This window comes from Apteryx rowi, unplaced genomic scaffold, assembly GCF_003343035.1.
Source record: "Apteryx rowi isolate R43461 unplaced genomic scaffold, aptRow1 scaffold_399, whole genome shotgun sequence".
NCBI lineage: Eukaryota > Metazoa > Chordata > Aves > Apterygiformes > Apterygidae > Apteryx > Apteryx rowi.
In genome coordinates, this window is record NW_020450518.1 from 774,824 (window position 1) to 789,686 (window position 14,863).

General features: G+C 51.0%; 1 protein-coding gene across 1 annotated transcript in view; it reads left to right on the forward strand.

Moving 5' to 3' along the window:
- Positions 1-14,863, forward strand: part of MAP6 (microtubule associated protein 6) — a 51,686-nt gene that overhangs the window by 751 nt on the left and 36,072 nt on the right. The window contains exon 2 of the mRNA XM_026074733.1: positions 6-135. Coding sequence (XP_025930518.1) covers positions 6-135 — 130 coding nt within the window. The remainder of the gene's footprint in view (positions 1-5; positions 136-14,863) is intronic.

Sequence of the window (14,863 nt, forward strand, 5' to 3'; positions counted from 1 at the left end):
CGAAGGCCGGAGGAAGGCGCAGCCGCCCGCCGAGCAGCCCGCGCCCCCCGACGGCGGCAAGGCCCGCGCGGCGGCCGATGCCCTCAACCGCCAGATCAAGCAGGAGGTGGCGGCCGGCGTCAGCTCGTCCTACAGGTGAGCCGAGGCCGCCGCCGTCCGCTCTCCATCCATCCATCCATCCATCGCCCGGCCCTCATCCGCCCCATCCTCCTCCTCCTCCTCGCCCTCTTCCCCCCCCCGGCCGGGGAGTCGCGCCAACGCCGGAGTGCCGCCAGCCCAGAGGTGCCGGTGCCGGTGCCGGTGCCGGTGCGGGTGGCGGCGCGGAGGCTTCCCCGGCTCTGCTGGCCTCCTCGGCTGCCTTTTGGGCTGAGTTTTGGGCTTAACTGCGGCGCCTGCGGGTGCGGATCAGGAGCGGGTCGGTCGTTTCCTTTCCGGGCGCCTTTAGGGACGTTTGCAGTAGCTCACCCTCCCCCCGAGCATCCTCAAACCCCCTAAATTTGGGCAGACCCAGGGCCAAGTTTGTCCTTTTTTTTTCCCCACCTGGGCAGAATAAAGGCGACGGGCGCCGTTTCCCCCCAGCGTCTCCCCATCCGTGGCCGCCGGCCCTTCCCAAGCGCATCCCGGGACGTGCCGGGATCCCGCTCCCGGCCGGCGATGAGCCGCGCGCTCCCGTCGGAGGGGCGAGAGACAGCGCGGGGCCGGGGGCCGCGCGGGATGCGCCGCGACGTGGGTCCGGCTCCGCTTGGGCGGGGCAGTGTCGGCTGCTGCCGTGTTCAGCAGGGGGTCCCCAACCCCCTGTCACCCACCACCACCACCCTCCCTTCCTTCCTTCCTTCCTTCCTTCCTCCCTTCCTCCCTTCCTTCCTTCCCCTGGCTTGGGCTGCAAAAGAGGCACCGTGGTTTCACCCCAGAAAAGAGGGGGGTTCAGAGGTGACACCCCGCTGTCAGACAGGTAGTAAATTCATATGGTTTTTAAAATGCAGCTGTAATTTTACTCCTCTGTCCCACCATTGGCTGCGAGTCGCAGCAGAGCTGGTAACCATCTCCTTCCCCCCCGCCCCCCGTCTCCAGGTTCGGTGGGAAATGCTTTAAGCAACGAGAAGGTTTGTGCGGGGGTTGCTTTGCGTTCCCGTAATGGTGTGAGGGGGAACCCACCCCCATCATCATCATGTCTTTGATTTTTGCTTGAGTTTGCGGCTGATGCGGCTTTTGGGGTGGACGTGTGTGATGCTGTGGACCCCGGTGCTCTTGTGCATGCAGATACCGCCAGCAGCTCTTGGCTAAGATGTGACAAAACAGCCTGTGATTTTCAGGGTGTCTGTTTTGCAAGGGCAGAGGATGTAGGGTGAGGTGGGGGGCTCCCGAAAGGGCTGAGTTTTCCAAAAGCATAGCACAGTCCTTTAATCTGCTTTGGAAAGCCATGATCTTTGACCATGAGGTTTTTCTCCAGTCGTCTCACAAGGTCCGTGTTTTTATTGGTGATGGCAGGAGTAAAGCAGAATGGTGTCCTGGACCTGGAGGACGGTTGTGTTGCTCTTTTCTGCTGGAGCAAACAAAATGACGCTTATTTGCTTGTGTTTTTAGGTGCGGATTGCTTAACCCCCCCCCCCCTCCACGCACACCCTTGCTCCAGCCTGCTACGTAATGCAACGGAGCGTAGCCTCTCCGAGGGGGATCCACGGGTGTCCTTGCACCGTGACTCACTCTGTCAGTGTGTTGGGCAAAACGTAGCGGTCCGATAGGGTCAGACCCGAAAGGATGGGTCTGTAGCAGCCTCCAGCCAGTTCATACTGCAGCCTGGGCAGCATGGGCTGTGTTGGCCGTATGGGGCAGGCTGGGCCGTGTTGGCTGTGCGGGGTCACGGCGAGGTTGAATGGAGCTGCTGGCTCACCCCAAGTGGTTGGTGCCCCATGAGGGTCTGTCTGTAATTTATTTGTGACCAGCGATATAACCCGGTTGGTCCAGAAGGAAGTCTGGGAGTGAGTCTGACGTTGTAGATCAGTGATCTCTGCTGGGAGATGAGCCCAAAGATGAATCCCTGACTGCAGCTTTAAGCTGTGGCTTCGCCCTCTGACGATATGATGCAGCCCATCAACCATGATATGATGCAGCCCATCAACCACGTCCACTGTCCTGGGACACCCTGGGGGGCTGCCTCTTTCTGTTAGGAAGGAAGCTTTTGGAGAGGTCCTCCAGCCTCCCCAGGGCACCTGGACATCCCCTGCTGAGCACAGGCTGAGATCCTCCAGGTGCAATGAAACCCCGTGCTTGGAAAGGTCATTTACTGTCTAAATTTTCTCACCTTTCTCATGGGAGTCCTGGGACTTTCCCACATGTGTCAGTATCAGCAGAGAGCTCCAGTCCAGAGCCGGGCAGCATCTGGCCTGTGAATTTGAACCTCCTTACTGCAGATACTAAAAGCAAGAGGAGCTCCAAGGCCTCAGTCTTCCCTGTCTTGCTCCTCGCCTTTCAGGAGAGCCTTAGTGTATGAGGGTTTCTCCTTCCCCCGGGTCCTCGTCTGCCCTCTCGCTTCCATGTTTTTCTTCTTTGCAGCATATTGTAAGAGAAGTGTTTGCTCTGACGCTGAGCCCTGGAACATAAGCACCTCTTCATTAATGCATAAGTGATGTTCTGGCTAATTGTTCTCATTCTCTGTTCAAATTAAGTATCTTTAAAATGTTACTTATTGTTTGGGTTGTTTTAAGAGCCAAGTTTTCCAAATCCCTATTATTACTGAAAACCTTTCTGCTCACAGGAGTCCCCACTGGGTGTATTTAATCCCCACCTTGTCCTGTGAGATGAAAGAGGAATACAACTTCCCCAGATACCTGAACCTGCTGAACTGTGGTGGCTCTGTCTGCTTGAGGGCATCTGCTCAAAGCATCTATTTTTAGGCACAAAATGCTGATTTAGGATTAAATTAACCCTTGCATAAAATCACAGACTCACAGAGTCGCTGAGGTTGGAAGGCACCTCCGGAGGTCTCTAGTCTAACCCTCTGCTCAAGCAGGGTCACCTAGAGCAGGTTGCCCAGGACAGTGTCTAGTTGGGTTTTGACTGTCTCCAAAGATGGAGACTCCGCAACCTCCCTGGGGTCCCTGGTCCAGTGTTCAGAGTACATAAAGAGATCAGGGTTGAGTGGAGACTCTGCCAGTGGTGAACTTCACTTTCATGGGGCTCGGTGAGGAAAACTTAAAAAACAGTTTTACAGTAGGACCTAAGACCCTGGGGTGAGGTTTAGGGTGCCTAAATCCAGGGATGTGAACCTCATGACTTGCATCCACAGAGCTGCAGTGCTGGTGAGACCCAAAATGCCCGCATCGTGTCCCTGTCTAGCGCACACGTGCCCTCTGCTTGGATTTCCCAAACCAAGAGTCGTTCTGGTTGGACCTTCTGCAAGGACCCATTGCAGTGGACATGCTCTGAGCACAAGCTGAGGGCCTTGAGGCAGCCCAAAGTTGTGATGATACAGAAATAACAGAGAGTGTTGGTACTACCAACCTTTTATATGATCTTCTGGAGGCTGGAGTCCTCTCCTGACCCTGAGGAGCTTATGGGGGGTTCAAAACCTCCGCTCTTCCTACAAAGGGTGCTCACATCCCAGCCTAGCCTGAAGGACACTCCATGGGTGATGGGAGATTAGGGAGGACAGTGAGGAAGGAGGGAGGTCCCCTTTACTATTCTCACACCCAGCAGCCAGAATTATCTCCTCGTTACCATCTACCGGAGCACAGCGAGGATGGCTAACGTGGGGCTTGTCCTCCCTGCCCTTTGCTGCGCTTCTGCACCGGTGAAGGCTCCTGGCGAATGCTGGCTGCAGACAACTGGGGGAGATTTCCTTACAGCCCTTTGCCACCGCTGCGGATCAGCGTAATGCGATGCCCTAGGGCCAGGGAAATGATTCCCCAGCGAAACCCAAGAACACACTGGTAATGGTTTTTAAACTCGCTCTGTCCCCGTGAAGCCAGGGAGTGTTATTTACAGGTGTGGAAACGGAGCATGGCATAGACTAAGCAACTAGCCCAAGGTCATCGGGGGAGCCTGCGCGAGAGTGAGGAATTCCCCTTTAAATCCCCTTTATACTGAGACAAGCAAGTATTGCAGAGCCCGTGTGCCTGCTACCTCCTCCCAGGTCTCCCAGGACCTGCGAAGCAGAGACGATGCCTGGCAGTGATGGCCACGGAGGATGGAGGCTGCTCCCAGCCAGGCACAGATCCATTTGCATTATCATTTTAACCCCAAAAGCCTTCAGTGAGGTCGGGCCAACTATGCCTGTTTGCACCCCAAAGAGCCTATAGAATAAATGGACAAGACCGGGGAAAGGGTGGGAGGGCACGCTTACTGCTCATAGTTTTCAAGTGCTAAGAGCCCTGTGACTCCCAGGGCTGAGTGTGAACCCCTTGGAAGCGAGTAGGTTTGAGGATGATCAAGTCACGCATGGTGGAGCCTGCTTGGCAGTCAGTGCCCAATGATTATTACTCTTCTTCTGCAGAGGGGAAACTGAGGCAGAGATGCTAAGTGACCTACCTGAAATGACAGAGCATGTCAGGGTTGGGGTTAGACCAGAACTCCAGGGCATCATTCTCCTCCTAGTTACATGCAGGGCTAACTCTGCTGGCAACGAGGTACTGGAAAGTCCCCTCTGTGACCAGTCAACACAGGTCCCACCATCAAGGTAGCCCTGCTTGCCTCAGTCTTCCTCCCCCAGACGCATGCCGCCCAAGCAGATCTATGGGGGCAGGCTGCACCCACCTTCACCTCCTCTCCTCTGCAACTCTCATGGCCTGCAATGGCATCAACCAAACAGTAATCAGAGGGTACGTGAGTGGAAAGCAGCTCTGCTGCTTCCTTCTCACGTCCCCTCCTGCAAGGCAACTGAAGAGAAACAAGTGAGCCGCAGGGGCTGGCATAAGACAAGCCTGTGACTGACAGTCCCAAATCCAGTAATCCAGCTCACAGGGAGATTATCCTTGATTTAGACCCAATTTTGATCACCAGGCATGCAGAGACAAGCATTTGTAGAGGGGGGATAGTGATGGAGCCATTCGGGGCTCCCTGCTGCCCAACCTGCTGCGGAAAACTCGATTTAGGTGGCTGATCTGATTTTTAGGAGTCAGGACCCAGCCTGGAGAGTTTTCAGCTCCTTGGAAAGTTGTTGCTGCTGGATGGAGCCCTTTCTTGCTCATTTATGCAGCATCATGTAAGAGGATCTGGTAGCATCATTACAGGGTTTTATCTGTAATAGGTACCCAGGTGGCCATGGTGACCCTCGTGTTTGAGAGCTTGGAAGTGTTTTTCCCCCCCTAAACTCCTGGCATGGTTGGGCAGAGCTCTTCTCCCACGGAAGGGTGGAGGGAGACAAATAAACCACACAGCAAGGGTTGCCCTGGAGAGCCTGGAAGCGGAGAGAGCAGGTGATTCAATGAGCAGACAGTGGTGTTTGCTAGTGTAAGTGGAACAATTAGAAGCATTTTTGGCAAAAATGCAAAAAGGAATGAATGGATTTCATTTTTGTTGGGAAAATCGTGGAAAATGTTAGAATTAAGGGTTTTCTCTTTTCTCTTTGTCTTGCCTTCTTCTCCTTTCATTACATTTTTCTGCAGGAGATAGGTAAAAAGCAAGGGGGGGATTTTGCGCCCTTTTTAGTGTCTGAATGAGTAATAATGGGACGAGTTTTCCCCAGAGCAGTAGTATTAGGAAACATAATATTGAAATTCTTTATCCAAAAGGTATGTCTTCTGACCAAAACAATTACTTTTTAACCAAGAAAATCACTTTGGTTGACAAGCCATTTCCTATCAGAGGAGGCAAAACAAGAAAGGCTTCAATGGAAAATTTTGGACTGCATCTAGTATTAATGAAGTGCCTGTTGCTAATGTTATGTCATTCATCTCAAGCCCTGGAGGTAGTAAAGATGTGGAGCAAATGGGAATTTGTAGTAGCTGTAGAGATGAATGACTCAGAGCTGGGGACTCACTGTGTATTTCTCTGAGAAACGGAGAAACTAATAATTCTGAGAGGGTTGTTTGCAACACACCCGTGTGCAAGCGCTGGAGCGAGCTACACGAGGGTGGTGAATTCATATTCCATTGTGAAAATCGTGGAAATGTAGGGCAGGAAGGACCTCCAAGGTTGTCTAATCCAAATCCCCGCTCTGAGGCAGGGGAGGGTATATCTAGACCACCCCAGGAAGGTGCGTATCTAACCTGTTCTTGAAAACCTCCAGTGAAAGATACGTCCCACCTTGCTGAGATACCTGGTAATGCTGCTCCTGCCAGGTGTGGAGGTTGGTTTGACATTCAGCTATTGCCTGGAGCAGAGTTAGTGAAATCTCCTGGGTTTACATTCATATGGCTGGATTATGGATCCTTATTGAAACTGTTTGATAGCAGCGCAGTGTCTTTCCTGCAAATTAGGGTTGTGGGGGTTTTTAGTACCTAATTCTTTTTCTTCATGATGGAATAAGCAACCAATACTCGGCTGGATAGCTGCCAGCATTATCTGGTGCGTCTGTCAGTGTGAAATTTTCCATTGTCGTCTGAGATTTCTGATCGGATCCATAGGCTGGGTCTGTATTAGTAGATCAAACAGTGCCAGGAAACATTTCCTGGGCGTGGGGACATGATCAGTTGTTAAAATGGTCCCTAGCTCACTTCCCAGGCTTGGTTTGGGAGTGGGTACGAGCCAAGGGCTGATACCAACAAGCACGTTGGGTGCAACCACCTTGTCTTTGGGGGTTAAAAGAGTTTAATAGTGTGAATGAGGGCTGTTCCAGGCTTCAGTGCAAGAGAACAGTCCTGGGCATATTTAATTTACCAGTATAGTTGTAGTTACTAACTCTTTTTTGGATGTTGGTGTTATTAAAGTAACCCATATAGGCAAATAGATCCAATTTTGCTCTCTGCTGCAAGGAAGGGAAAGGTGCAAGAAGTTTACTTCCATCCAGAAAAGGATGTTCAAAAAGATGTTTGGCAGCTTTAGCTAAGGAGTAAGGGCTCAGCAGTTACCTGATATGTACCTTTGCAGCAGGAAGAGACACTATGACTGTGGTGATACCACAAGTTGCTGTCGTATGAGTATGTAATAACTGTGTGTGCATGAAACTCTTGTGTTTACTAAGACATGAAGAGGATGGAGATGGGTGTTGCACAGATAGCCTAAGGAATGATGATTATTAGGAAATATAAACCTTCCACCACAGTAATTTCAGAGGGGTACTCAGACAGAAGACCCTTTTGAGAAGACCATTTCAAGGTCAGCCAGACTTTATTTTGATGAGTTTTTGTAGAGGTATGGAGGTGTAAGCTTCACATGAAAAAGCTGCAGAATAGCTTTTCCAGGAAAATTTGTTCCAGAGTAACTGTTCCTCTGTCTGGGGGATTTGTCCCTCCCAAATGAAACCAGGCTACGCTGGAGCAGAACAAGGGATTCTCATGTTGCACTAGGAGCACCTACATTAATATAGGAAGAGCTGTTGCACTTTACATTTGCAAATGAACTTCCAGTTATAGATGAGTTTTTGAGTTCCAGAGAAGAGATGGAGCCGGGTGTCAGGTGCAGAAAGAGTTTCCATACTTCAGCAATTTTTCCTCTACTCCTGCTCTGCTGTGTGACCTCAGCAAGGATCTTTAGACACACAGGACTGGAAGAGACTCTCTGAACCACTAAGTCCTATCATGGGCACCCTGTTACTTGGTCTTGTTCAGTAACACATGAGACCCTGTCTCAGAAACAGGGGAACAGGGGATTTTTAGTTGCATGGCTGCAGCTCAAAGGCCTTCCAAGACCTGTCTCCAATGGTTTGCAACCATCTTCTTACTATGTTCCTGGCCAGGTTATAGCTGGCACTGGGTTAATTAATGTTTTTCTCCTCCCTGGTGGTCACTGCCCAATGTCTCTAGGCACAGTGTCCATGTCCGACTCCTTGGCTCTGTAGCTAGTAAGTCAAAGTTTTTCAGCCTGCTTTTTATTTCCTCTATTACCTCTTCCTGGGTGAAATCCATATTTCTTCAACACAGAAACAGAGATGTTGGCTAGGGGACTGGAGGTGAGGTCTCCTCAGGAACTGGTACATCAGGTCCCTGTGCTACTATCACAGATGCATCACGAGGACCACCCTCATTTATCCTCTGGTAACCGGTACCTCCACGTTGTTCTCCTCCTCAGGCAGTTCCAGCTGTGGAGCTCCCAGCCTCTAGCAGAAATCCTGGTGATTAGCACCCAGTTTGGTACTAATATTTTTCATGCCATTTCAAACACCGCAGTCAAGGTCAATCCCTTTCTTCCTCTGTGATATCCCGATCCTCCTGTGTATTGGTTCTGCTTACAACTTTGTGTCATTAGCGGATCTCATCAGCGTTGTCCTACTTTCTGTGCCAAAGCCAACCTTAAAAATGTTAAACACTGCTAACCTCCTTCCAGCCTGCAGCTCAGCCTTTCAACGCCCAGCGTTTTCACTTCCCTCACCCAGCTTCCAGCTCTGCTGATGCCCATGTTCCACTGGCTTAATTAATAATTTCCCACGTGGCCCTGTATCAAATGCTTTGCTGAAGTCCAGATATATTTTCCCATTTCCTTTGTCTGCGGAGTCGGGTGTCTTACCAGAGGATGTGTCAAACGTTTCTCCTCCCCTCCCAGTCGTTGCCTTGTCTATTTAGACCACCGGCTTCTTGAGCAGGGACTTGCTTTTTCCAGATGCAGGAGCGGAGGCACAGAACAGACCCCCCCCTTTCACCTGGCAGCTTCAAGGTACTGCTGTAACACAAACAATAAATAAAGATAAGAGGAGAGGCATCAGCTAATTTAGACAGCAGGACTCCCCCCTCTCCTTCCTTTGCCAAGTTAATCATGAACAGCCACTGTAAATTTGTCTTCTCTCACATTCGGAGCGTGACCTTTGCTTTTCCTGTCTCCCACCAGCTGAACAAGCCTTCACCTTCTAAGTACTTCTGCACTCTATCTAACATCAATCTTGCTTTTCTTTGCTTTTAGCTGAACGTATTTGTAGCACTGATACTGATGTTCAGATAAGTCCTGCTGCTCTGGTCCAGGAATATGGATGTCCTCCTCCTGCGGTGGCAGCCAGGATTGGAAAGGCAGTCTTAGGGGAGTTTTATAGGATATAGGAAGTTTTATCTCTCTTGATTTGTAGCTCAGTGTTCTGGATATCCTTCCAGTGTCCTTTACGAGTGTGTGTACAGAGCTCTTAACCAAGTTACTGCTTTAATCTCTAACTCTTCTCTCCTCCTCAAATACAACATTGCAGGTATTGTATAGAGAATACATTTTGCTTTCTAATAATAGCTCCTTTTGCTGAAATGGTGCCTTCACCTGAAAAGACCCTGCAACACTTTGCAAAGAGGGTATGCAGGTAGAAAGGCTTGAGCAATGAGCAGCAGCTGCTTCTTTGGGGAACCGGCTGCAAGCTTTGCTGCTGAGACTACAAAACAGGGTATTTTGGTGCTGGCAAGGTGGGGAAGCTGCTTTTTATTCAGAGGAGCTGCAATTCAGTTTTGTGAAGGAGGATGTGTTTGAGGGAGGCAAATGATGTTCTCCGGTTGACGGGTAAAGCAGTTGGTCTAAGAGGCAGTGAATGCTATAGAGGGGCTTTCTGATGCTCTGACAGATGTCCAGCGATGTCCCTGTGAAATGTTCATGCCAGGCAATAAAGGGGCTGGGTCCAGTGGTTAAAAATCACTGCAGTCCCCGTGACAGTCCCATGGGTGAGGATGTGGCCCCTGGACCGCTGTCCCTATCCTTGAGGATGGTAGTCACACAGAAGGACGCCCCGGGGAGGGGGATCGAGCTGGTGGTCCCCGAGTGCCCTGTGACGTCCAGTGGAGTGGCTCATTTCGGAAAGCGCCGTGCACTCAACGCTGCTGTGATTTGGAGATGTTTGGGATGCAAACATTCCCATTTCACAGCATGTCCGGGATGCAAAATGAACCGGGCACCTGGGCAATGGGCTGTCCCTTGCGCAGGGTTGGCCAGGGATGCAGCTCGGGGACCCCGGCGTCCCCGGCCAGCCGCATCTGTAGGGACTCGCCATGGTTACTCTTCCGGGCCGTGCTTACAGAGCACAAAATAAAATCCCTCACGGCTGCGGAATAGGAGCATCTCCCGACTCGTCATTGCTGCCGGAGGATTTGTAAAGCCTTGCTGTTTGGGTGGCGTGCGACTGCTTAACACCGGGCTTTGCATTTATCTGTTTTTAATGCTAAAAATATCACCTCCGAGACAGACGGAAGCCGAGAGTGAAGCAAACCGTTTCGGCATCTGTTACTCCATCTCCGTTGTGACGACTAGGGAAAGGAGGCTGCCGTTTTCCGTGCTCCGCATGAGCTGCAGGCTGGCTCCCGCCAGCCGCGCAGCCGGAGGACTCCCGCTGACTGCAGTCGGACTTTGCCTGCATAGCAACATCCTTCCCATGCCAATTAGCGCTTGCACGTTGTGCATCCATCCAACCTTGCAGGTGTTTTCTTGGAAACGGGCCAGAGATTTCTCGACGAAACGCTTTGCAAGGTCGTTGTTGCTCCGCTAACATTGTTTTGCTGCTGCTTTTCTGTTATTACTCTTTAAGAGGGCTGAAGGTGTGCGCATCTGCTCAGATGTTTTGCTGCTCCTCTAGCTCAGAAGGGGAAAAATGAAGGTGTTTACAGAAGACAGTGGCCTTTTGGAGAGGGGGAAAAGGGTTCTGGAGTCATATTAATTGCAAGAGCAAGGTTATCTCCTGCAGATGGGAGCAGACCTGATATCTAGTCACAGCAGAGATGTAAAGGGGCCGGGTTTTCTGTTTGCATAAATCAATAGAGCTATTCCTGAGAGTGCCTGCTTTGGCAATGGGATTTTAACTTTGACCAAACCCCTGATTAGATCTCCTTTCTCTCCCCAGAGCTCTGGAGAGCGAGCAAGTCCTCCTGCAGGATCCCTGCTCTCCCACGGGTTTGTCAGGGGATTAAATGCTCATGTCGTGGCGCTAATGTCTCAGATTTCCTTCTCCTGATCTTGCTCCCCTTGGCAGAAGGGGTAAGCAGCGTGTCTGTTGTGGGACTCCTGGGTGTAAGAGTTAATTGTCAAATAAATGATGTTTATCTGCAATTAATTATTAGGGAATAAATTATTCAATATTAATGCCATCCTTCACTTTGTCATTTTTCTCCCGATTCCTTCCCTTTAATCAAGCTACAGAGTGTAATGTGACCACACAGGCAGAGGGAAAGATTGCAGAGAGCTAATCTCCCAAAGAAGGGGATCCAACATTTTTCTCCCAAAACAAAGACAAGCAACCTTCTTACAGAGCACAAGTTTATGGATAGCTGTACCATTCTGGATCGGTCAGAAATCCATTTATACCAGCTAAAAATTGGCCTGCAACTGGCCAGGTCAGTGGGTATCAGTAAAGAAGCCTCGATTTTGTGTCTGGGTACTGGAGAGAAGGGGAGAAGTTGTCCAGATATAGCAGGGATATATGGATCCGGATGGCTACAGCCATTCATCGGGAAATGCTTCTCTGTAGGTGCTTTATGGCGGTCAGCAATGGTGAGTCAGTAGCGAGCAGCAGTGACCCAGGCTGGTCTGGCAGTGGATCCTCTGTTTCTTCCTAGCGCCTGCACGCTCATTGTGAGGATGTCTGTGGTGGGTTGAAAGCAAAGTTGGTCGCCGCTGTCAAAATTCCTCCTTGCTTTCACGGACACTGGAGGCAAGCGTGGTTTTCTCCCTGGGTTGCAGAGTTAGAGCGCTGTGATGGCGCATGAGGTCCCTGGGACACACTGGTGCCTGGAAGGTCTCATGTTGGTGAACCTGGGGGACTTGGCAGGCTGAGGAAGAGAATTCCCCAATTTTCCCTTTCACCCTGTCCTGCGTTGTGGCAGCAAAGGCAACTGAAATCCTTCAGGATTGGCCCTGATTGCTAAGGTTCAGGCTTCTTACCATGTTTTGCTTTGCCTTTCACCTTGAAGGCTGTACACGTCCTCTTGGACATGGTATCTAAGCGCAGGCAGGTTTCTCCAAAAGAAATCAGTGCATCATGCTCAAGTGGTCTGGAAATGCCGGCAGAGACATGAATCTTGACTTGTCCCATTCCCAGGTCAGGGCAGTTCAGAGCGCAGTGGTGGTTGTTTTACTGGCAGAGGCATTCAGGGAGAACCTGCAGGTGCCCTGAAGGTGCCGTTTCGCTGTGAAGAAGGAGTCTCTCTTTTCACATCTGCTTTGACTGTGGAGCTCCATCAACCTGCGTCCCCAGTGTGAGACTGAAACGAGGCTCGGTGTCTTGCAAACACTTTTCCCTTTACTACCAATGTAATTGAGCAGCATCTCTATCGGTGGAGCTAGTAAAACTGGGGAAGGGAGGAATTGGATGCAAGGGTCTTGATTTTTCCACCACTTTGTGGGGGAATTGTGGAGGCCCGCACGCTGCGAACCATCCGGGTGGTTAGATTATGCTTTGTGCTCTCTTTGGGTATAAAATGGATGTGTGGAAGGTGTGAGAGATGGGAAAAAAAAGAGGGGGGAAATCTGAGGTTGCCAAGCCTGAGATCCACCGATGTCTGTCCTACAAAGGTTAGTCACTACTGGGGAGTGCAAGGAGGAAAAAGCGGGCATGAGAAAGAAAAGGGCAGGGAGGTTTAGGTTTATGCTATTAAAGTACCGAAAACACTGGGCTAGATTTGCATGGGGCCGACGTGCGATGGCTGGGAGGCAGCCCAGCACGCCAGGTACGCCGTGTGTCGGGGGGATAAACGTGCCCGTCTCAGCCGAGCGGCACAGCTTGTCGCGGAGTCGGCGAGTAGCTATGGTAACTCGCGCTGAGGCTTCTGCGAGCAGGTTTTTGTTGGCAGGCAGCCAGAGGGAGAGATGACACAGTGGCATGGAAGGAAGGAGAGGAAACCATGTGGTCCCGCCGGGGTGCCCAGAAGGGTTCCTGCAGGGTAGTCACGCAGAGAGACGGCAGCTCCCCGATCAACTGGGACCCGTCGCAGCCAAAAGGTGCTGTGCTCTCTCCTCCATCCATTGGGATAAACGCTCCCTGCACCCACCTAGATGCTGAAATGGAAGCACGGGAAGCACTTGTACCTGCCACGGCACCGGGATGGATCAGTGCTGCGTGGTTACGATGCACGGTGGCTCTGCTCTGCTCCTCGCCCATCGCGGAGGCTTGGAGCTGAGCCCTGTCTCCCAGGAAGGGATGAGGTTGTTGGATGCGACGCTGCAGCATTGCAGCAATGTTGTTGCAAAGCTCTGTGCAGGACGCTGTAAGAGGGGAAGTGATTTCGTTCCTTTATGGTCTCACGCCTGCATACTTGCCGTCACCAAAATATTTCTCTCCAAGTGTCTTCCCAAGGGCTCCTTCCCAGAGGAGAAGGCATGTCAGGAGAGATGCCTCCTCATGTCTTTGAGGCTCTTCTGAGGTTGGTGACCTTGTGCTGCCTTTGGATGAGCCTTTCGTTCCTTAGGAGCTGACAGTGATTGATCTCTCTGTCCGGTCCCACCTTTATATTTGTCAGGAATTCACTCGCTGTCCCTGACCTGGGTGTGCCGAGGAGCAGCACGTAGCTGTGCTGGGCTCTCGCTGACCTGCCAATCCAGGTATCATTGACCCCTGCCTCTCCTACAGCCCTTCTTCTGCCATTCGTGTGTCCTGGTGCCTCCATACCTGATGTCCCATCCATTCCCCACTCACACCAATGCTGTCATTCCTATTGCAGTTCTCTACGGAAGGGTGGAGAGGTGACTTCCCTCTGGCATTGGTGCCTTCTTGATAACCAGGCAGTTGTGCTTCTGAAAAAGGAGGAATTGGGGGAATGCTCCCATGGCTCCTGATAACCTTCAATCCAGTGGGAAGGGGCTGCTGGATTCAGTCAGTCTGATTTCTGGTAGTGCATAGGGCGGGTTGCTTCAGTCATCATCTGGCTATAGCACCTCCAGAAGGGTAGCCAGCCGCCAGAGGAGATGCAAAAAGACTGATGGCCCATCCCGTGATCCTGCCCCAGAGCATGGGTTGCATTTGATGTTTTCTGAGATCCTTCCCAGACCCATTTGCCATAATTCCTCTTCTTGCCTGTTCCAGGTGTAGTAACTAACCTGCTGATCCCTGTCCTCTGAGGAGAAAAAGGTTTCTGTTTTCTGACCAGTTGTGATCTGTGTCTCTCCCTGGCCAGCTCTGTGCATCTATCCCCACTTGAAGAGCTGGAAACCCTCAGAAAACACAGGTGGCTCTGTTGGCTGTGAGAACAGTTCTGTCTTTTGGACTCCTGCCGGAGTCTTTAGACACATCTGACATCTTGACAGCCTTGTGGTCAGCTTTTGCAAAGCCTAGCTCTTACAGATAAGTGGTTAGGGGAGGCAGTCAGCTTTGTTTAGACCAAAGGTCCCACAATGTAGTGCAGTTCTCGCTGTGGTGGGTGAAGCTCACAGTGAACAACTAAAAGAAGTTTCTTTAAACTTGGCATGACATGGCTGTGAGTTGAAGCCCAACAAGTCTGCCCAGCCCTTCCTTTCTCAAAAGTTTGGTCTTCTAGTATCTCTACAGGTATGTCTAATAGTCTTTCAGCAGCAACATACACATTTTCATCTTCTTCACACCCTCTTGGGGAAGAAGGATGCTCCCATAAGTTCCTGCTGGAACTGAGAAAGCAGAATTTTGACTGTGTCACACTGATGTGTGAAGTAAAGCATCACCAAGTACTTTACTGAGTTGGGTGGGAAGTCAAACTAGGTGATCGGTGGAAATTGGAACGGAGTGAGGACATGGTGCTTTTAGAAAATAGGGGAAAATGGAGACCTCTACTGTCATGGTGTAGGAAGGGCTAGGATGTCTGAAGACGGTACAGTGCCTTATGGGCTGTTTTCATAGCCTTTTTGCTCT